At 63.6% G+C, this 22832-nt stretch overlaps 1 protein-coding gene across 1 annotated transcript; it reads left to right on the top strand.

Annotated features, from left to right (window-relative positions):
* Nucleotides 1–220: 220 nt before the first annotated feature.
* On the top strand, nt 221–4036 carry LOC128312654 (uncharacterized). Its single transcript, XM_053207358.1, has 2 exons — nt 221–1793; nt 2326–4036. The coding sequence occupies exon 2, from the start codon at nt 2478–2480 to the stop codon at nt 3402–3404; it is 927 nt and encodes a 308-aa protein (XP_053063333.1). The 5' UTR covers nt 221–1793; nt 2326–2477; the 3' UTR covers nt 3405–4036.
* The last annotated feature ends 18796 nt before the right edge of the window (nt 4037–22832 follow it).

Genomic DNA, 22832 nt, shown 5'->3' with positions numbered 1-22832 from the left:
GTTTGTGGGCAGCAGGAAGAGGGCAGGGGGCAGCGGGGTCGGCATGGGAGCAAGGCACGTGCTGTGCCTGGAGGGCGCCCTCTGTTGGCAGATGTGGCGCAGCCGTGGGTCCTGCGGCAGGGGGCCACCTCCTGGCGTGGCTGCACCTGTGACCCACCACGGCACCCCGGGGGCGGGGCGGGGCGGCGCTCTGCCTACGCCTGCTCGGGCTCGCCTGCTCGGGCTCACCTTCTCTCGCTCCCTGGGCACCGCTCACCCAGCTGGCTCCTGGGGACTTGCTCTGAGTGTCACAGGAGGCCCTCTCTCCCGGGAGTCTCTTGGCCTCGATGGCCGAGTCAGCTTGTCTCTTGAGAGTGTGCTCTTGTGGTTCCTTCTTCCCCTGCCCGCGGCCCCGCCCCACACCTGCCCACACCAGGGCGCCGGAAATGGCAGGATGGGAGCCACGTGGCCTCCACCACCAAGCACTGAGGCCACTGATGGCTCCACATGGGGTCGGCACTGGGTGCGGGTCCCCTGGACTGAGCTTTGGGTGCATGGAGCCGGTCTTTGCGCCGTGTGGGGCGCACGCCTGGGGCCGGAAAGGCCTCTCCGAGACCCCTGTGGCGCTAGGACTGCAGACGTGGTGTCCCATCTCCCTCCTGACGTCTGAGAGCGCCTCCCTCTGGGCCCTGCCCTGGGCGGCTCCCCAGGCTCCAGTGCAGGGCTGACAGCCAGCACCGCCAACCGGGCAGCGTTTCTGGCGGCCACCTTCAGAAGGGGCCGGAGAAACCGCGCCCCTTCCCCTTGGCTCTCAGCCAAGCGCAGGCAGGACGCGGCCTGCCCCGTGGGGCGTCGCTTCGTGGCTGTCCTAAGACGCCACCACGCGATGTGTCTGTAAACACGGAGGCACCCCTGAAGCCCACCCACATCCTCATCGCCCCAGGCCCCTGCCGCTGTCCTGCGTGCCCATTCGCCTGCCCTGCTGGCACTTTGTGAGGACGTGGAAAGGTACGTGGCTGGGGCAGGCACCTCCCAGGCAGGGGCAGGACCAGAGAAGAGGCGCTGAGTGCCGGGGCCGGCACGACCCACTCAGGGGACGCTTGCGGGGGGCTCTGGGCTCTGTGATCCGTAGACCCCAGGAAAGCAGGTCTGGAAACCCCCAGGAGCCAGAGCCCGAGGCGAGCTGGAAGATTCCAGACCCTGGGGCAGCTCGTCCACCGCAGACTCATGTCTGAGCATCCAGCAGCTCTTAGAGAACATTGCTGTCACTCAGAGAGCATCGTGGTTGCTATGGAAATGTCACTTCACGGGGACAACAGTGCTCTGTCTGGCGGCTCCCGGAGGCCCAGCACGGGGTGCTCGGTGCTGTCCTCACCCCACCTTGCTTCTTCCACGCTGTCCCCGTCCCCTCTGCCCCCGCCCTGGGTGGTGCCGCCACAGTGCTCTCCCGTCCGAAAGGGACATTTACCCCCTCCCTCTGTCCCCCCTCCCTGGCCTTGGGTCCTGGTCAAAGGACTCACCGTGAAAGCCGACAATGCAGTGTATACGGGCGGTGGGTCCCCTCCGAGGCTGCCTGTTTCCGTGGGTCCCCCTGGCTTGCGCCCAGGCCAGAACACCTCCTCTAGGTGCCCCTCGAGGGGCTAAGCCCCCGACAGGGAAGGGGAGGCAGGAGGCCCCTGCCTCCTGTCCCGCCTTCCAGTCTCTGCTCTCACTTGTCCTGTGCCAACCCCCCTCGGTCCTCCACCCGCGGCGCCTCCCACTTCAGCCCCGGCTGCTCTGCCTGCCGTGCACGTCCCGGGAGAACGTCTGCGCAGGTGAACGAATGCTTCCAAACCCTTGCTTTGGGAAGAAGTGATTGTGTCTGGGTCTCTGGAGGCCCCGGACCCGTGGGAGCACTGCCTGGGACCATTGCTGCCCCCCTGGGGCCCTGGCCCTGCTTCCGTGGCCATTCGGGGGCCGCGATGCCAAGAAACGTCAGCAGAGGGCACCGCCGCACCGTGGCGACCCCTCGCCTGCAGCTTCGCAGGCCGACACCAGGGAGTGAGGGTCTTTCCAAGGCTGGGACCTACAGCCACGCCCTCAGCAGTCCCTGGCGGGGCTCTAGGCCACGTCCGGATTGTCCCCAGAGGGGCTCAATGGAACAGCAGGGACTCCCCTGTCCCAGAGACGCGTGTGGGGCTTGCTATTTGCAGGAGCCTCACACATCTGGAATCTTCTGCACACCTTAGGAGGGGGTAACGTTTCTGGGGTTCAGAAGTGGAAACTGAGGCACGGAGCTGTTAGTCGCCTCCTGGCTTAGGTCCAGCTGCTTGGACATGGCCAAGTGGAGCCCACTCCTCTTTCCAGGACTCTGCCCCTGAGCTGTGGGTGGCCCAACCCAGAAGGGGCACCTGGGCCTTGGGGGTCCAGTCTTGGAGGTGCTGGAAATGCTGTGGTTCCCGGTGGGCCTGGGCCTGCAGAGGAGAGGCCTCAACAAGACCTGAGCCAACTCCCCGTAGATGGAGGGGTCGGCCCTCCGTTCCTGTGGCCAGGCTTCTTGGGGCCAAGGAGCTGGGACAGATACACTCACAGGTGAGCATGAGGGGTGTGGGCCTGGGGGCGGCATGGCCCGGGTGCATAAGGAGGCCACATGTGTGGTGGTGGCTCTGCCTTCTACAGTGTGGCCAGAAGAGGGCCCCCGGGCCCTGCAAGGCTGCACGGACCACCCAGAGGCTGCAGGGCCAGGATGCTGGGTGTTCATTGGGCGGCAGAGGGCCCCAGGGCTGGGCTGGCTCAGGGTACGGCCTCCTTCCGGCTGGAGCCCTGTTGGCACTTTGGGCTGGGCCCTGATGGCAACTCCCTCCTGCTCCCGGGACCGGGCGGCCACTCTAAGCCACTCCCCAGGTACAGCGCGTGGCTGTGCCAGGAGGATCCCGGGGGCCTGCAGGGTCATCCTCCCCACTGCCACCCTATTGGGCTCACGGTTTTCTGCCAGGGGCTGCAGCTCACCGTGCCGCCCACCCTGTGACACCACAGTCCCTGGGGTCCCAACAGCCCATGCACATCTGGGGCGAGGCCGGCACCCTCCGCTACCCTCCTCCTCTCACTTCTCCCAAACCTCCACACGGTCATGGGCACGCGCTCCCCTGTGCGGGCCACGCTTGGGCCGGGATGCGGCCGGGCTGGCACCTGGGCCCTCAGCAGGCCGCCCTCTGGCCGCTGCCCTGGGGTCTCCTCGAGGGGGCAGCACACATCCTCCCCTGCAGAGAGACCCCCTTAGCTGCCGAGGCCACACAGAGACCGCAGGTGGTGGTGGCAGGCGTGACTGTCCCCACGCTGGGGGCTTGTCCCTAGTGCCTGGGCCCGTTCTGTGCCCTGCGGAGACCAGACAGGACCAGCATGCCATGCTGCCTGGACCCCTGAGGCCTCATTCTGAACATGTCTGACCCTCGTCCAGCCCCAGGAGGCCCCTGGAGTGTGCCCTGGCGTGGGGGCCAACGTCCGTCCCACAAAGGCAGACCTTACCTTGAGCCAGGCCTTGGCGCCTCATCTATCAGACACAAGGTCCCAGCTCAGAAGGCCTCATGGAGGCTGGGGAAGGTGCCCGGGCCACCGCCGTAGGCAACATGCAGGAGGCAGCGTCCTTGGACCTGAGCTCCATCCAGGTCCCCACCCCTGGGGTCCCTCGCCTGCCTGGAGCTGACCACGCCAGCCTCCGAGGTCTGAGAGGGCGGGAGAGGTGCCCACCCCCACCCTTCCTGTGTGCAGGACTCTGTTTACCCGTATGTGGAGCCAGAGGGCCCCTGGGGCTCTGACCCCCAGGCAGGCTCCTCTCCCCCAGCCGGGGGCATCCTTTCATCGCTTTGCAGCAAGCCCCTCCGAGGAGTCCCCAGGGCGCAGAGACCCCCATACTGCAGGTGGGGGGGACAGAGGAGAAGGCAGAGGCACCAGGTCTGCCCTCCCCCCGCTGGTGCAGGTCCCAGAGCAGCAGCCCACGGGCCCCGGTCAGCGCTCAGCTGGACACACTCCTGCCTCCCCAGCTGTGCCTCCTGAGACGCGTCCGCCTCTCGGCCGCTGTCTGGGGAGGGGCTGGGGGTCAGGGAGAGGGTGGGTCGGAACTCCAGGTCCAGGGTGTCTTGGGGGGAGGGACTCTCTCCGTACCCCCAGGGTGACCCGCCCTGGCCCCTCTCCCCTCTCTCTCCCTTCACCAAAGGCCTTGCCTGGAAATCCACGGGAAGGGCCAAGCTGTCTCTCTGCCAGCTGAGACCCCCTCCTGCCCTTGCCCTGCTCCTAAGCGCCACAGCCTTCCCTTTGTCCAGGGGTCATGAGGACAAGCTGGACCAGCAGGAAGTCCTGGGGGTCGGGTGGGGGTGCTTCTGGGCACAGGGAGGGGCCTGGCCAGCCAGGTCCCTGGGCGGGGTGGGGCGTGTGTCTCCTACCCACCGTCTGGGCCTCCCAGTGCTGAGGGCGACGTCCATTGGGTTGGGACTCACCTCCCTGCCCCGCCCCCCAGCACCTCTGTTCCAGCCCCAGCACCCTCCTGGCACCTGGGGAAGGCCAGCCTGGCCTTCCGTGCTGGCCGGGTCAGTACAACTCAGAACACGAACGTCTGACAGGAGTCACCAGAATAACACAACGCACAAAGGCAGTGTGAATCTTTCATAGACAAAAGCACAGCCACGTTTAAAGACAGGATCCGCGGGGCCCCTGGGTGGCTCAGGCGGTTGAGCATCTGTGACTTCGGCTCAGGTCATGATCTCACGGTTCGTGGGTTCGAGCTCCGGAGGACAGACAGGTGGCTCCTGGCCCCTTGCCCCGCTGGCCCACCCGTGATCTCCTCTTCATTTCTCCCCAAAAGGAAACTTCTTTTTGTATTTTCACCTCTTCTATAATGGGCAGCTTTTAGAAAACTTATTTCATTAAAATTCAAAATTTTTATTTTAGAAGCACAAAGTGTAAGACAAAGCAGTAGGTTCCCAGGGGAGCTTGGGGAGCCCGTGGGCACAGGGGGCACAGGGCCCGGAGGGGCGTGGTCGCCCGCTGGAGGGGAGCGAGGGGCACCCCTGGAGGCAGGAAATGGGGCCAAGGGTGCTATTTCTGTCTGGGGGGCGGGGTTCTCCCTCTTGGCGCTTAATGAAAACTGTTGCCCGACACAGCGATGAGCGGCCTTGTCCCAGGGGCCTGTGGCGTCCCCGGGGTGCCATCACTTAGGCTGTATTTTAATGAGGAATCCGGACAAGCAATGTGTTTCCTGCCTCTGCCAGGCGCACATTAGCTTTCTCCCAGAGACAGGGGACGGCTCCTTGGCTCCGGCCTCCCCATGGGCCCCCAGGACCCCAGGCCCCCCCTCCCCCGCCGGCCCTGCCCTTCCTTGCTCCAGGGTCTGAGGTGTCCCTGGCAGCCAGAAGCGTTGGGGGGCCCAGTGCTCTTGGTGGCCCTGGCGTCCCCGAGGACGGTGCAAGGGTCTGGGAGGCCTCCTCTCTCTCCCTGGGGGGAGGCCAGCCTCTTGGAGGCTCGAGGCGGCCCCCGCCGAAGGCCCTTGGCCTCCCCACATGGCAGGCCGCTGGAAACTCCGCCGTCCACCTGTCAGCACAGGCCAGCGAGGGGCCCCACAGAACTGACTTTTCCAGCCACTCCGCCCTGGGCCCCTGGGGGTGCAGGCTGGGGGGGGGGGGCTGCCAGGGAGAAGAGAAGACGGCTCTCCTGGTGGCCTGGGCCTTGAAGAGAAATAAATAGGTTCTTGTGTGCCCAGTGACTCCCGTGCCCACTGGATCCCAGTGGGGAGGGGGCAAGGGGAAGGGAGGGGAGGCAGATGTGGGGGGAGGAAGGGACACCAGCGAGACCCCCACTGTGTCCCATGCTTGCGCTCACTACCTGCACGCGCACGGACACACACACACACATGCCTCACACCCGTGGCCTTTCGTCAACCCCCTGCCCCGCGTGGTGCGGCCCACCCAGCCCTGCCCAAGGTGCCAGGGGCTCCCTCAGCACCCCATGTTGCCTCCGCCTGCTGGTCCTGGCCCCCATGTGGGCCACCTTGGCTGCCCTGAGGGCCCCTCACCCCAGCAGGAGGAGGGAGAGGCCCGGGGCGTGTGGCCCAGCTGGCAATCTCACAGGCCCTTCGGGCCCTTCCTGAGCTGCTGATTCAAAACCCGAGACCCGAAGGGCTCTACAGACACCGCGTCCCAGCCTCAAGGGACCCCACACCCACGTCAGGCTCGGGTGGGACTCTCCCCGGCACCCCCCCACCCCTCCCATGGGACCCAGCAGCTCCCCAGGCCCCTCTCTCCTGCCCAGAGGGCCTCCCGGCCAGCTGACCATGTGGCTGGAGCCCAGGGCCCTGGGGAGCCGCCAGGAAGGGCCTTGCGGGAGGCTCAGGGAGGCCCTGGCGCCCTCCCCGCCCTCCCCTCCCCGCCCCCAGCTCCCCTGCACTTCCTCTGCCTCTCCCAGTGAGTCAGCAGGGAGCTGAGAGGCCATCTCTGTGGTCTGCCTAGGGCCCTCCCCGGGAGTCCAAGCTTCTGGAATGCTCCACACCTGAGGCTTCCTCAGCATTTGACCAAATATGGGGCCCTGCCCATCTCACCCTACCCTACCCCACCAGCCCCACCCCACCCCCACCCCTGAGTCAGCCAGGCTCCTGCCCCGGAAGGAGGCAGGACCAGAAGACAGAGAGCTGACCCTGGGGTCCCACCTCCTCCCTCCTTCTGACTAACTCCACTGCTGAGCTCGAGAGCTGACCAGGGCCTGGCCTTTCCCTCCCCCTGAAAGTGGCTTCCCGGTGCCCTGGGAGAGGGGCAGGGGCCAGAGGGTGGAGTCAGGAGCAGCTGGGAGTCACTGCACACTGTGACTCTGGCTGGGGCCTCATGACTGGGGGTGCAGCCCTGGGGGTCCCAGCGCCCAGATCCTGTGGGGAGAGGGGCAGTGCAGCTGCCCAGGGGCTCCAGGAGGCAGGCAGAGCCAGGGAGCCCACCCAGGCAGAGCATGGCCTCAGGGGCAGGTGGCCTGTGACAGGGAGGCTGTCCAGGCCCTGCTGGGCACCCGCCCCCCATTCCAGCCCCAGGGACTTCAGGGAAGAAAGGGGTGAGCACAGGCCTTCTCCAAGGGGAGACCAAGCCCCCGGGCAGAATGTGGGATGGTCTGATGGCTCCCACACTCATGGGGGTGCCTCCTCATGCCCAGCTTTGGGGGCGCCAAGCAGATCGAGGGGTGTCATCCTGTTGTCCTCAGCAAGCTAGCACTGCCCGTACCAGGGGCGCTGGGAGCCACAGCTGGGGCAGCTCCTCCAGAAGGGAGGCTGGCTCCACCCGTAGGGACCCTTGGCAGGACCCCAGGGTTGACAGCAGGTTGTGGCCCTGGAGTGGCACGTCCACAAGGTCCTTATGGGATCGGCAGGACATCTGTCACAAGCACCCAGACGCCAACCCGCCCCCAGGACTCTCCCATGCCCTGCCCTGCCATGGCCCACGGAAGTCAAACAGCCAAGCCCCCCGGGTGGGCACCTCGGGGCCAGGCCCTTGGACACAGTCCCCGCCTGGGGACACAGTCCCTGCCCGGGGACACAGCCCCTCCCCGGGGACACAGCCCCTGCCCAGATCTCCAGTGGGGTCTGGGTCCCACTCCTCTCTGCCATGTGGACCCGTAGTCGGCTCTGGTGACCTCGGGGAGGAACACCTCGCCCCGTCCACTGGGCCCACAGAGCAACCTTTGGGGTCTGGCTCTTCAGAATGTTCCCAGACCTCCCTCTACCTGGCAACCACAGTGCACGGATGTGTCCCAGCACATGAAGTAGAGACAAGGCCCGTCGCGCCCACCCCTTCCTGTGGTGCCGGGTCATCTGGGGTGTGGATGCTTCCGGATGCTTCCACGAGATGCCCTGTTCCCTGCTGTTCCCCGTCGTTCCTCCCCCTCCTGCTCCTGCTGGTGCTGAGGGGACCTGACCCGTCAGCCTTCGGGGCTGGTGACTTCGCTGGTCACGATACGGAGGTGTGCTAAGAACTCGCTTTGGTCAACGACGCACCCCTGCCGCACGCATGGGCACCCACCTGCTCCTACGGTCAGCTGGGAGGAGACAGAGCAGGGCCAGCGGGAGCATCAATGTTTAAATGAACATCTAAAAACAAAAAAATAAAATTGAAATCAAGATACAGATCAGGAGAATTGGGGATTTTAGCCAGCTTCATTTTTTTAAATAGATGAACATTTTTTTTTAAGTTTAATTATTTTGAAAGAGAGAGAGAGAGAGAGAGAGAGAGTGAGCACAGGTCACACTGCCAGCAGAGACCCTGACGCGGGGCTCGAACTCACGAACCGTGAGATCATGACCTGAGCCAAAGTCAGAACTCAGACACTCAACCGACTGAGCCCCCAGACGCCTCCAACCAGTTTTATTTTTTTTTAATTTTTTTTTTAACGTTTATTTTTGAGACAGAGAGAGACAGAGCATGAACGGGGGAGGGTCAGAGAGAGGGAGACACAGAATCCAAAGCAGGCTCCAGTCTCTAAGCTGTCAGCACAGAGCCCGACGTGGGGCTCAAACTCACAGACCGCGAGATCAGGACCTGAGCGGAAGGCAGACGCTTAACTGACTGAGCCAGCCAGATGCCCCTCTTTATTTATTTTTGAGACAGAGAGAGAGACAGAGTGTGAGCAGGGGAGGGGCAGAGAGAGGAGGAGACACAGAATCCGAAGCAGGCCCCAGGCTCTAAGCTGTCAGAACAGAGCCCGACGCGGGGCTCGAACTCACGCACCGTGAGATCATGACCTGAGCCGAAGTCACAGATGCGCAACCGCCTGAGCCACCCAGGGGCCCCCGACCAGTTTTATTTTTAATTCTGTTTCTGCCTCAAGTCGTAGGCACGAATGTCTCCAATCACCAGCTCATGTTTTCTAGAACTCATTGCTTTGGCGGGTGCCACCTGCGGCCTGCTGTGGCTCGTCCATCTGTCCCCTCTCGCGGGACAGGTATGGCATCGGCTCCACGCCCAGCTGATGGAATTAAAAGGACAGATAATAAAGAAAGAGTGCCGGGGAGGGTGCGGTGACAGCGGAGCCCTGGCTCACGGCCGGCGGGAATGCACAGTGGCGCCGCCACGGAGGACAGCCTGGAGGCTCCCCGAACGTGAGTCACCCCACGACCCGGCAGCCCACTACTAGACATGTGCCCAAGACATGAGGACACGCATCCGCGCGAGGCGTGTGCACGCATGTTCTCAGCGGCCGGGACCCGGCAGGCAGAGGCTGGAAGTGAGCTGAGTGCCCATGGGCAGCTGAAGTGCGGCACAGGCACGGGGACCGTTTCTCAGCCGCAGAAAGAAGGGAATCACGGACATGCGCAAGCCGCCGAGCAACATGGCGAGTGAGGCGCTCGAGGGGGCCGGGTGCAAAGTCCACGTACCGTCCGGCTGCATTCACGTGAACAGTCCAGGAAAGGTAAAGGGAAGGAGCCAGAAAGTGGATTTGTGGGGGCCAGGCGCTGGGGGAGGGGGGTTGCCCGTAAGGGGCAAGGGGGAGGCGCTTGGCCCGGAGGTGACGAGCTCTTCCAGAGTTGCCTGAGGTGGTGAGGTGAAGGGCACAGGCCTTAGAGCTCGATAAAGCCATTTTGCAAACGGTTAAGGACGGGACCCCTCCAAGTTTCTAGAAAACGCACCAGAGTGCTTAAAGAGACAGGAGAGGTCACCACCGTGCGCTGCAGGGCGGGCGTCTGCTCCTGACCAGGGGCCTCCAGGGACCACTCACAGTGCCCACGGCGCCCACGGGTCCTGCTCCTCGGGGGCCACACTGCTGGTGCCCTGCGGGCTTGGCCCACGCGGCGGAATTCAGGGCTGCCGTCCCCGAGGGGCCCGAACGCCCGGGGCCCTCCTGGTCGGATCCAGCAATCTGTCCACCAGCACACCCCTGGGGGGCACGGCCTCTCAGACCAGGACAGACACGCTCCTCGAGGGCTGTTCACAAACACGGAATCTCGGCAGCAGAGAACATGTCAGGAGCAGTGGATTCCTTGGGGGACGCCGGGTGGGGGGCACTGGGGGGCCATGAAGGTTCTTTTGGTTTTGAACGCGTGTTGACGCATGAGAAACTGTGTGAGAAGTGATGCTGATTTCCACGGCACTGTCCACACACGCACCTGTGTCCCTGCGAGCGTGCCCGGATGTGCGTGGTTCTCCAGGAGAATATGCCGGAGGCGACTGCGAGCGCCCTGGATCGCGGGAACTCTAATTTTCTTCTGTACCTATTCGTTTCCACTTTCTTAGCGAGACACGATAAACAGCTACAGTTTTTGTAACCGGAGCAGAACAGAACAACAGTACACACAGAAAGGCTGGCCCTGGGGGGCAGGGGGTCTGAGGGTGGAGAGGGGCTCTGAGGACGTGGGGGGCTAGCGGGGGGCTCTGAGGGCGGCCTCTGTTTGCAGGAGCTGAGGCCGCTTTCTTGCCCGAGTTTGTGGAGAGGCCGCTCCTGCGTCGAGGAGGAAATCCCCACATTTGCGCAAAGCCAGAGCCACGGTGAGGCTGGGGTCCAGGCTGAGCCGGGCAGGACCGGAAGCCGGCAGGCCCCAGCGCCAGGGGCGAGGCCATGTCATCCAGGAGTCTGAGAGCCCTGGGGTTTGGGTGGGCTGATTTCGGGTCACATTCCTGCTGGTTTTCTCTGTCCTCTGTGGTGCTCCTGACACAGGGCCTGGATTCGTGGTGCACCAGAGGTCGACAACAGCCTTTGTACTTTGCAGAGGCGTCCAGTGGGACCCAAACCCCAGAGGACCCCCTCAGAGGGGCAGGAAGGCCTCCCTAAGGCTCTGGCGTGTGGGGGAGTGGCCCCTTCCCGCATCTTGATTTCCTGGTGACTGTAGGAAGAAGGGAAACACTGGGGAGCAAGAGAGACAGAGAGAGACAAAGGGAGAGACAGGGAAGGAGGTTGGGACAGAGAGAGATTTTAAGGAGCTGGCTCACACGACTGTGGGGGACTGGAGAGCCCTAAATCTCCAGGGCAGGCCGCAGGCTGCACACCCAGGGGAGAGTTGGGCTCCAGAATTCCCCGGAGACAGAGCTCCCTCCTTCTCAGGGGACCACAGTCGTCTTCTCTTGAGGTCTTCAACTGATTGGATGAGACCCACCACATAATGAAGGGTAGAAAATGGTAGAAAAATTATATATTGGCCTCTGTCCCCTCAGAGAGAGGTCCTAAATCCCTCAGAATTTCCCAGTGACAGGAGTGTCTCTGGGTCTAAGAGGTGACTCTGAGTGGGCCCCTGGATGGGGGCCAATCGCCAGAAAGAGCAGGCTGCGGTTAGAAGCTAAGAACTTTCCTCCCCACCCCTCCCCCATCCCCCCTTTGCTCACCGCACCTGCGCTGAAACCCAGACCTAGCCCCAGGCTGAGCCCCGCCCCCGCCCCCCTGGGCACCAGCAGGCACCCGTCAGGGAGAAGCCCCTCCCCTCTCCCGGCCTCCCCGGGCCTGACGTCGAAGGCCAGCGGCCACCTGACGTTGTGGGTCTGTTCTGCCCAACCTGGAGCCCTAGGTCTCTCAGTTAGTTTGAACACAGACCAGTCCCGCCACCAAAGCCATGGTTCTGCCGTTACTTCTGGAACTGGGAGAATCTGTGCTAAATTAGACTCAATAACAATTACATAATGAAACGCTCCTCCCTCTCTCTCTCCTCCCCCAGACGGGGCTCACGTTGAACCAAGCCTGACAGCCTCCATTACCGCAGAAAGACTTTCAGCAGGAGCATTGATTTCCCGCCCGGGTCATTTATATCCTTGGGCGGACCCGCGCACGGCCACCCGCTGCTCGCGCCCGCCCTGCACGGCCGGCCAGGGGGCCCCGGGGCTCCGCCACGGGATGTTGGCCACGGCGGTGATTCATTCCTCAGCGTCGGGTTGACATCTCGTTTGTCTTGATCCAACGTTAGCTCAAAGGGGGAAACGTTTTTGTTTCAAGTGTGAACCGTAAACTGTGCGTGTTTTTATTCCTTCATTTGCCGCCAGCGCAGGCGCAGTCCAGTCAGCAGAGAGGAAAATCTATATATCGGCTCCAATGTGCATCCCTCCAGGGATGGGGTCCACATCCGGCCTGCACCTGGGGGCGTGGGCGTGGGGGGTGGTCACATCTGCTGCTGAACAAAGGGCGCCCTGGGGCCACTGACCCCCTGGAGCACACCCCAGTCCTGCCCCCAGCCCCGGGACCTGCTCCCTCTCAGCCCTTGTGTGGGTCCAGGCCCTTCCGGGACTCTGCTGGCTGGGGCTGGGCCTGGAGAGTCCAGAGAGCCTCCCTGTGTGGCCTCCCTGCTCTGCGCCAGTCCATGTGGCTGCTTCTCCGGGGAGCGGAGGCCCCAGTCACAGAGTGGCCACGAAGCTCCCGTGTGCGAGTGACCTCAGAGCTTTCGTTTCATCTCTGGTCCGCTCCTCAACACGGACTCACGCAGGCAGGCCCCAGCATGGGGCACGGACGGGTCACGTGGGCTCCAGGCACCTCCGGTCAGCCCCCGCCCCGGCACTGCCTGGTGGCCTCCAAGCCTGTCCCCACATTGCTCCCGAGGCGCCTCCACAGGGTCTGCCCCAGTCCACACTTCAGACCTGCCTGGGACCTCCCCCCAGGTCCCCAGGCCCCAGGCGAGGGGCCACCAAAGCTGTTGGATCTCCTAGCCAAGGTCCACACCCCCACAGCCCACAGAACAGGCCTGTGGCCCCCGGGGGATGGTCTTCTTTCCCGATGGCCCGGACTGTTTACCTGGTGCGGCCCCATCACTGACACGCAGACCTAGGGGAAGCAGCGCCTGAAGGATGTGACGTGAGGGCACCCTGCCCTCCAGAGTGACCTGCACACCCACCCGCCCGCGGCTTAGCCCCATGACCCCCACAGCTCCAAAGCCACTCCTCAGAACCCATGGGCCAGGGGGACTCAGGGACACCACCCATCGTCCCCGGGAGGGGACGGGAGGGGACGGGAGGCCACCAGTCCCCACGGAGAGGCTGGGCAGGGAAAGGGAGGAGCCAACAGGAAGCTGGGGGTGGTAGGCTTTGAGGACCACCCCAGGAACTGGAGGAACCAACTGCTTCCTGCTGAGAGCTAGCCACGCCCCCTCCCCTCCCCATGCACCCCCCAACCCTGGGTCTGCCCAGCTCCTTGGGCCAGGTCAGGCCAGCTCCTTGGGCCAGGCCAGGGCTCAGTCCCGCCAACCACACAGGCAGGCCCGCTGTTGTTTGCTGGTGCGAATTTGCCAGAAGGCCCAGGGCAGGTGGGGAGTGGCCAGAAGTCCTTACCGTGGCTACCTTAGCGCTTGGTTAGGCCAGGTTGCCCTCCCTGAGCCTCCAGGCGCGAAGAGACACGGTCACACACGCCGGCACACAGACCTGGGACAGCCAGGCACACCCCACAAAGACCCACAGCCGCAGACAGTCCCCGGACAGATGCCCTCACGGACACACACGACCCTCACCCCCACTCTCACACGCACGCGGGGACACACCCTCCCACCTGGCGTCCCCGGCCTGCACCGCACAACAGGTAGGCAGGCCTGGCGGCTGGCTGCAGTTACCTAGGAAACGGTGTCACCATCGTGGCATCGCAGAGTCTCAGGGGCCCCCAGCAGGTGCAGCAGGTGCCGGGCAAACCCCCCGGAACCCGCCTGGGACTCAGGCTGTAGGTAGGCACGGTCTGGATGTAGAGAAGATGGCCGGTGGGCAGAGCGGGCCCCACTGGGCGAGGAACAGGCCTGAGAGATGGCAGGCACAGGCGAGAGCCCCCCCCCGGGGCCCCCAGGGGCCACGACTCTGACACCCCAGATCCTGAAATGGGCCCTGCCCTTGTCCAGCCATGGTGCCCACAGACCCATCGGCAGTGCCCACTAGGCGGGACCACTTCCTCAGACAAAAGCCGTCTCAGAGAGAAGGAAAGGAGCCAGGAAGAAAGCAGCCCGAGGTCCTGCCTCCCCAGGAGAAGGGGCAGGACGAGGACAGCGAGCTGGGCAGTCGGCAGTAGGGAGGGACATCTCTAAGCGGGGGGGCGGGTCAGGATAGGGGGCAGGGCTTGGTCCTGCGCCTCTGCTGAGCCAGATGAGGGACCACTGCCAAGACCCAGGCTACCTGCTCGCTGACAGGTAGGGCTGAGTGCACCAGGACCTGCCTTCTGGGCTCTTGATGGGGCATAGGGATCCGCGCAGGGACATGGGGGGCAGATGGGTGTTCAGAATGACAAGTATGCAAAGCTGGGGCAGGGGGAGCAGACGCCTGTCCTTCCTGCTGGGAGGTCTCCAGCACACCTGCCCCACTCGCTCGCTCGTTGGCTCAGAGCCAGGCCCCACATGGAGGGCGTGGCAGACACCACAGAAGGGACAGGGACAGGGACAGTCAGTGGCTGAGCCCCCCGGCTGCAGGTTGACATTCAAGTCCCTCAAGCCCTGAACAGGCTGCCCATCATTCCCACTGCCTCACCGGGTGCCCGGTTGGAGCAGTGACTTGGGAAAGACCCTACCTGAGCCAGACCCAGCAGCCAGACCTCGAGGGGAGGGGGGAGGGGAGGGTGGACAGGCTGTCTCTGGGACCCAGGGGGTGAGAAGGGTCCCTGGTCCCGAGGAAGGAGGTCAAAACAAGTGGGGCAGAAAATGGCCTGTGTGGGCACGGGCAGGGGGACCGCAGGAGACCTGGGCGCGGCGCCTGCGGGAGACAAGCCCGAGGGCCTCGCACAGGGGCAACAGGTGGGGTCCCTGAGCGGCTGCTCTGGCCCCGGGCTGGCGCCGACCATGGAGGTGCTGTGCACACAAGGCCACACTTCGAGGGTCTCTGTGCTCACGGACCCCTCCTGCAGAGGCCTTTCCCTACAGCCCCCAGGGTGATGCTCTCCCCTCTCTGCACCTGCACGGCCCTCCGCGCAGCCTGTGTCCCAAGGCCTGGGGCAAGCCTGCGGGGGGCCAGGCCCAGGCCGGGCCACGCCTGCTCTGCGGGGCTCGTCCTGGACACAGCACTGGAGAGTTTGCACTGCGCCGTCCTTTCCAGGGCACTTACCACCGGGCGCGTGAGGAATCGCGTGGAGACGATGGCGGTGCGGGGGCTGGGCGTCCAGCCTGCTGTGGGCCCTCGGGAGCCAGACGCCCGGCTTCCCCCGGCGCTGGGGCGAGGCTCCCGCCGCCACGGGGAGACACGGAGACGCAGACTTCACGCCTGCTCCGCGGTGAACGATAACTACCCTCCCTCTTGCAGCTTCTCCCAGCTTCTCCCAATGAACCCGTTTTCTGTCCGTGTGAGATCCCGGGGCCCAGCCCACTTGGCTGCTTGTGATGGTGTGGATTTCAAAGCCACATACTGGGCTTTGTATTCCCACTGGCGTGTGTTCTGACTCCACAAGCGTTTGGTGTTTCCCCCAGATCAGGGATCCTTAATTCAGGGGATCTGTGAACTCGGGCAGGAGAAAATGACCCCTGTCTTTGCACAAACCTCCACCTGAAAGTTGGCACTGCCCTCCACTGGGAATGTCCCGGGTGCCGGGAATTTTCTCCGTAACCCACAGATGCGCCTGTGTCCCCGTCCTCTCGTGGCAGACGCTTCAAACGTCCACGCTTCCCACAACCGCCAAACCACGGGGCCTCTGCCATGCAGGGGACACACGCACCACCGCTTTGCACGCCTGCATCTAGCCTTTTGATAATTATCTCAAAACAGCTGCCTTCGTGTGTGAGCCTATGTGTCTTTATTCATTGAAAACCTAAATGAGCAGGTGGAGTGCAGGGGATCTTCAGGGCAGTGGCACTATTTCGTGTGACATTGTCGCCGCGCGTTTGTCAGAACCCACGGAAGGTATGGGTTTGCACAGAGAGAGACCCTAGTGCAAACTATGGACATTAATTCATAATAATGTACCGGGACTCGCTGGGTGACTGCAACAAAGGCACTCACTAGGGCAGCTGTGAACAGCAGGGGTGGGGCGTGGGGAGGGGAAACGGGAACTCTGAACTGTCTGCCCTATGTTTCCATAACCCCAAAACTGCTCTAAAGTATAAGGCTCATTAATTCTTTGCCGTCCATGAATTATGGGAAAAAATTGTCATCAGGCCTTCCTCCCACACCCCCACTGGAGCATGGCAGGACTTAGGACAGCCCAGCCCCTCACCAGCCGCGAGTGGGGCGGCCGGTCCCAGGGCCACGCAGCCCTGGGTTCCACGGCCCGTGAGCCACAGGACAGTGGGCATCTCCAGGGTGGCCTGTAGGAAGCGACGGTGATGAAAGGACAATCCGTGTTGACGCGTCCCACACACGCGCACACACACGCACACGCGCACATGTACACGGCATCAGCAAATGGCCCCGCTCCAGGACATGCCAGAACATTCCATTCCCAGCTGTGCAGATCCGAAATTCTTCTCTGACGTTTTCCATTCTGACTGCACGTGTGATTTAATCTCAGCATTACATTCAGAGTAATTAAACCAAAAACCTCATTTCGGAGGTTTTCCTGAGCGTCTGCATCGATGTTGGACACCTGACTCCGACCGTGGATACCGTGCCAGCGGGTAAAACCACCTCAGTCCCAGTAAACACAAGCCCGACCCCAGATCCCGCAGAAAGAGGTGCCTTTTCCGGCGAACCGACCCACCAAACTGTCTGTTTAGGTGCCCAGATCTGGCAGGATCTCGTTTCCGTTTTAAGATCTCAGAGCCAAATTCAGTTTAACAACCTAAACAATTAGCCTACTTCAGAGCGAATGTGTTTAAAGTTGGAATGTAACACATTAAATATTTCAAGGAAAAAAGGCTCACTGTGTGAATCAGAAAGTCGGGATTCCTGTAGAGCTAAGCCCAGAAGTGATGCTTGTTTGGAGGGAGCGCGGTCAGCCAGCGGGAGGCTCGCCTGCGTGTGCCACAGGCCAGGGAGCACACGGCCGGCTGGGTGTGCACTCCACGCCTCACCAGCACCACACGCTAGGTCCCTGAGTATTTGATGCCCACCGCGAGACCGCTCTGGGGACACGGACGGGCTCCGAAACGCTGGGGGCTCGACCAGAGAGGCTGGTGACACGAGTGTCCCATCCAGGGAAGAGGCGCCAGTGGGGTGGACACAGTTCTTGCCCGAAGGAGCATCCCGTGGGGGCTCGGGGCTTCTGGGACCAGACGTTGAATGACCAGGCTGGTGGGGCTGGGGACAGGCTGCAGGTGGTGACCTCACCGCCTTGTCACTATCCTCTCCAGCCTCCGTGGGCCAGCGCGATGGGCCAGCAGATCTTAACGCATCGTGTGGGCAGCCGCTGGTTAGGGACCGTCCCAAAGGGCTGACGTGTTGCAACCAGACGAGTGTGAGAAAGGCAGCTTGAACAGTGGGCACCGGCAGGCTTGGGTGTGTCTGTGCACCCGTGTCTGGAGTCCCAGCCCCACCACTACCCTCAGTAGCTGCCGCGTGGGTCGCGTGGGAAGTCCACATCCATGGGGTAGGGGAGGGCCAGCTCAGACAGCAGGGCCGCAAGCCAGAGGGTCTCAGTGCCTGCTCCTCGGACTACAGCTGGGAGCTGGGGTCACATCAGAGCACCTGAGACTGCAAATCCCCATCACGACACCTTCACAAAAAGGACGTAAGTGTCCATGACCCACGGGACCCCGACGTACACCGACACAGGACCCGTGCGTGAGCGTCCTTGGCAGCGTTATTTATAACGGCCAAGAGATAGACACCACCCAAGACCCATCAAGAAGAAAGTGCATGAAGGACACGTGGCCCACGCGCGGATGGAGTGTGATCCTCGGAGGAGGGGGAGAAGCACGAGGACGCGGAAGGGCGCTGGAGAGACCACGCTCGGCGAGAGAAGCCAGGGCAAAGTCCACGTACTGTAGGATTCCATTTGCACCAAAAGTCCAGAACAGGCCACACCTAGAGACAGGGCGCCAGGGGCTGGGGACCGCGTCAGGGGGCGACCGCTGTGCTCTGCAACCCCCGACTCTGAATGTTCTCAACACCGCTGAGTCGTACGCTGCGCGGGGGTGACCGATGCAGCTTGTGCTGGTTTCCCGTCTCCCCAGAGGGTGGGAGCAGGTGGTCTGAGGCGCTTCCAGGACCCACGTGCTTGTCTCTGTTGCAAACCCTACCTACGCTGATAATACACAGCCAATTGCTCAAACGAATCATCGAGACCGTTGTCTCTGCGACCAATAGCCATTAGGAGCTCCATGCTTCAAACTGCATCCAGATTAGGGACCTGAGGGCTGGGACAGCATCACAGCAGCCGGCCCTAAAATCTCCCCTTCCGGCTGCCCCGTGGGTGCCGATCCTGGGCACTGTCCCCAGCGGGACCCACGGGTGGTGGGAGGGAGCAGGTGGGAGCCGGTGTTTTGGGCAGGGCCTCAGTGACCATGCCGAAGCAGGCCTCAGCTGTGTGCCCCCAGCCCTCCTCTTTGTGGGGGAGGGACAGTCCCCTCCTACACAGACCCGGTGCAGGACCAGGCAGCCCAGCCGTGGGCCTCCTCCCCGTGGGATCTGCAGCCCATGGAGTGCCACTCCCACCGTGAGGGGCTCGGGCTCTCCCCACATGTTCCCCGAACCCCCCGTGCTGCCCACACCTATCTATGGCCCCTTCCCCTTTCTGCAGGCCTCCCTCCTGGCCCCACCTTCGCCCCGCCCAGTGCCCCTTGGGTGGGCCCGTGTTTGCCTCCCCACCTCTGCTCCTGCCAGCTTTCCTAGCTGTCCCGAGGCCCAACTCACACCCACTGGTCCAGGATGCACTCTGCATGTGGACACCCCTGCCCTGATAAGGACTGGATGTTTGGGCCCCCAAAATCCCTATGTTGAAGCTTAACCCCCAGCGGGCTGGCTTTTTTTTTTTGGAGAGGAGCCTGGGAGGCGGTTACATTTAGATGAGTCTGTGAGGGTGGCCCCCCGGGGTAGGGTCAGCGTAAGAAGAGTGTAAGAAAAGACACCAGGCTCATTCTCTCCTCTCTCTCAACCACACAGAAGAAGGTGGCCGCCTGTGAACCAACAGGGGACCCTTACCAAACACCGTGAGGCACCTTGACCTTGGACTGCCAGCCTCCAGTCCGTGAGAAGCACAGGTCCATGGTACGTTGTCATAACAGCCCAAGCCGACCGACGGCCGCCTCCTCCCAGGAGGCCTCAGCCTCCGAATCCTTGTCTTCAAATGGGGACACTGATCCCAGACCCTTCTTCGGGTTCCTTAAGCTGTGCTCCCAGATTTGGGGCCCTGGGCCTCTGCCCTCAGCCACACTGGGGATGGAGGGGAGCCCCACAGCCCCGCCTCCCTCATGTGGTCAGTGATGTCCAGCCAGTCTGTAAAAGCACAGGGTCAAGGGTGCTGGCTGCCCTGCCAGAGGCCAAGGGCCTTACGAACTGATCTCTGATCTCTAAGGTAAGGAAGCCAACTCTGGCATCAGGAAGGACTGCTGCCCTTACAGGTGGGGCAGGAAGGGAGGCAGGCCCCGGGACTGTGTTCCTGAGCGGACCCAGGGCCCAGAAGGACCACCTGGGTACAAATGTGCAGAAGGCCCACCGGGTAGGGAAGGTGGGGGAGACTGCAGGTTCTTATTTTCTGCTTTAATTTTGCTGATTTTCTACCACCAACAGTGGTTATTTCATAATTAGAGAAAAAGAACTCTTGCAGCAAAGGGAAGGCATGGCGGGGTGGGGGGTGGGGGAGCCACCTCTGCAGGACCCCGAGTGTCCAGGGCTTTGGGGCCCTTAAATCCGGCTGACGGGATCAGAAACCAGCTGGAAGATGTGGGCCCCTGCGGTGACCCGACCCGCGTGGCAAAGCCCCTCAGCGCCAGTGAGGACCCTGTGTTTGCTCTGCCCCCACCCTCACTGCCCCCAAGAGCAGGAGGCACGTGGTGGGTTCCTGTGCTTTCCTGGGGAGCAGAAGCGCAGTTGTGGGGCCTAGGGACCCAGCCCCACACCCACCACGTGTGTGGCACAGCGCCCTGTCTCCATCGTGAAGCCCAGGCCTCTCCAGGCCCAGGCCCCGGTGCGCCCCCAACGGCCAGTTCACAGAACCCGTGGGGTCTGAGGGCGGGAGAGGGGTCGGCCCCCCTGGCAGGCGGCAGGATGCGCATAAACCTCGGGTTCCAAGCGCCTCCGGTAACACCCTGGCCAAGCCGTGCCCTCTCCAGGTCTGGGTCCCCCAACTGAACAACGGGGTGGCACCCCAGGTTGCTATGGGAATGCAGAGGGCGTTCTGTTGCAGGGGACCCGAATAGGAGGCCAAGTGGAAGCGGGTCAGAAACTCTGCTCTCCCTCCTCCATCCGGGGACCCTTCCATCCCCGAGGACGCCCCTCCAGCCCCTAGGCCCACCTCCACCGCGTCCTCGGACCCCTCCCCCCCGCCCCGCCCCCGCCCCGCCCCGCCCCGCCCCGTCCCGTCCCCGCCCCCGTCCCCGCCCCCGTCCCCGTACGTCCCCGCCCGTCAACCCCGCCCCCCTGTCCCTGCCTGGAACCCATCCCTGTCAGCCTCGCCCGTCAGCCCCGCCCCCTGTCAATCCCCCGCCCGCCAACCCCGCCCCCCGCCCGCCTCCCTGCCAGCCCCGCCCCCCTGTCAATCCCCCGCCCGCCCCCCTCCCACCCCCTCACCCTCCCTACTCCCGTCCCTGCCCCCTGCCTGGGCTTCATCCCCGTCAGCCCGCCCTCTCCCCGCCCTCTCCCCGCCCCATCCCTGTCAGCCCCGCCCCTGTCAGCCCCGCCCCCTGTCAATCCCCCGCCCCCCCCTCCCACCCCCTCACCCTCCCTTCTCCCGTCCCTGCCCCCTGCCTGGGCTTCATCCCCGTCAGCCCGCCCTCTCCCCGCCCTCTCCCCGCCCCATCCCTGTAAGCCCCGCCCCCTGCCAGCCTCCCCCGCCCCCGCCGGTCCCCACCTCTGTCAGCCCCTGCCCTCATGCTGCAGCCTGGTGGGGGGCACTGAGACCCCCATCCCTTGGAGGAGCAGGGCATAGGCTGGGATGGGGCACGTGACAGAAAACAGACCCGGAAGTTCGCCACCTGTCACCCTCCTGTCCTCCCCAGGCCTCGGACATCAAAAGCAATGCCAGCTGGCCAGGGGTCAATGACCATCGACCAGCCCTGGGGGAAGCCAGGACCCTGGTGACTGGGGTGGGGTCGGGGGTGGGCTGGCTCCTTCTCCCGAGTCCAGGCTGGGTGCGGGAAGGGGCCTGTGGGGCTGGAGGCTGAATGAGCCTCCCCCGGGGGGGCATCCAGGCCCAGGACGCACCAGGCTGGGCCTGGCTGGCTCCTGGGGCCACATTCCCCCTGTACCCTGCCCCCAGTCTCCTTGAAATCAAGAGGGACAGGCTCTGTCCATGGGGGGCATGCCCAGACAGCCCTGTTCTCAGAGCAGAGCAGCTCCTGCAGGGGGTCCATGGGAGGCAGGGCCCAGAGCTGGAAGGGCCCAGGACTGCTCCCTCTGGGCTCCCGGATGTCCCTCCAGCCCGGCCTCACATACTCCACACCCCATTTACACCCAGGACCTCATCACACTGAGCAAGCTGGCCCCTCCTGCCAGGGCCATGCTCAAGGTGGGGGGGGGGGGGTCCCTCTGTCGAGAGGACCTCCTCCCCAGCCCCTTCCAAGCTGGCATGAGCCTTCCTCCTCCATTTTCCCAACCAGCACCCAGCACCTCTCCCCACCCCCACCCCCCACCCCAAGCCCACTACTTCCTGCTGCCCTTGTGCTGGCCCCATCCATCAGGGTCACAGTGGGGGCGGGTGGAGGGAAGGAGCAGAGCACCTGAGTCACCAGGGTACCCGGATGTCCCCAGGGACCAGCCACCTACCCAGGTTCGGGGCCAGCGCTGGGTGTGGGCCCTGCCTCCCAGTTCTTGGGAAGAATGACGGACTATCATGGACAGGCTTGCCGTGGGTACCATGAAATCAAACTGACAAGAAAACATGATTAATTTGCTGCTTAAAGAAACAGTCACAAAGACTTAAAAAAAAAAAAAAAAGCTACCTTCCCTTTTAATTAGAAGCGCTGTCTGTCCCTGCATGCCCAGGGGCCAGTGCACCCCAGCTGGGTGGGGGTGTGAAGGGGGAGCGGAGGCTGGCTCTCATCCAGACCCTCCTGCCGGACGGGCCTGGGGGCTTCAGCAAGGGCTGCCTGAGGGGCGCTGAGCCAGCGGGCTGCTGGTCATGTGAGGGGACCCCAAGCCAATGGCAGGAGAGGGCCCTGAGCAGGACTAGGTGGCATCCACCCGGAGACAGGGCTGCTAAGGGACCGGGGAGCCACAGTCTGAGAGCTATCTTGGGGCCAGGCATCCCAGCTGGGAGGAGGGCACTGACCCAGGACAGCCCAGGGACAGCTCTGGGGCAGGGCCGGTCTCTGTCTCCTGCGATGGTGGTTGGGATGGGACGCCTGGACGCAAACCCCCACACCCCGGTGGCCATCCTCATGCCTGGGCCTGGGGGCTGTTCCTGCTGCTGTGACCTGGGAGCATGGGGCTGGGAGCCCTGGCCGGGCGCTTAGTGGTCTGCCTGTGGCTGTCCGGCTCCGGGGCCCTGAGTCCTCGTCTCCGTTTGTGATGTGCTTCTCCAAGGAGCCATGCCTAGCTTTCCAAGAACGCCCTCTCTCTGCCTTGGTGCTGTCCCCAAATCCAGGCGGCACCGTACAGAAGCCGCTTCTCCCCTCAGAGTGGGCATGGCAGCCCCTGGCACCAGACCGGGGGGATGGCCTTAGGGCAGCTGTGAGCGCAGGGCCCACGGAGCAGGACAGGAGGGGAGGGGAAGAGAGCACGGCCCCTCCTTCCTCCAAAGCTCGCCCTGGCCTGGCGGACTGGCGAGTCTTCCAGCTGTGGACCCTGGGGGCCAGCACAGCTCCTCCTGAGGGTCTATTCTGGTGAGGTTCTGGCTCTGCTGTGTCCCGCACCCTCTGCCGCCCAGAGTCAAGCCCAGAACCACAGGAACCA

The sequence above is a fragment of the Acinonyx jubatus genome, chromosome D2 (assembly GCF_027475565.1).
Source record: "Acinonyx jubatus isolate Ajub_Pintada_27869175 chromosome D2, VMU_Ajub_asm_v1.0, whole genome shotgun sequence".
NCBI lineage: Eukaryota > Metazoa > Chordata > Mammalia > Carnivora > Felidae > Acinonyx > Acinonyx jubatus.
This window is presented reverse-complemented; position numbering and strand designations above follow the sequence as displayed.

Bases quoted from the DNA above. Each gene is read 5' to 3' on its own strand.
- LOC128312654 (XM_053207358.1), top strand. From the start codon at position 2,478: ATGGAGGGGTCGGCCCTCCGTTCCTGTGGCCAGGCTTCTTGGGGCCAA.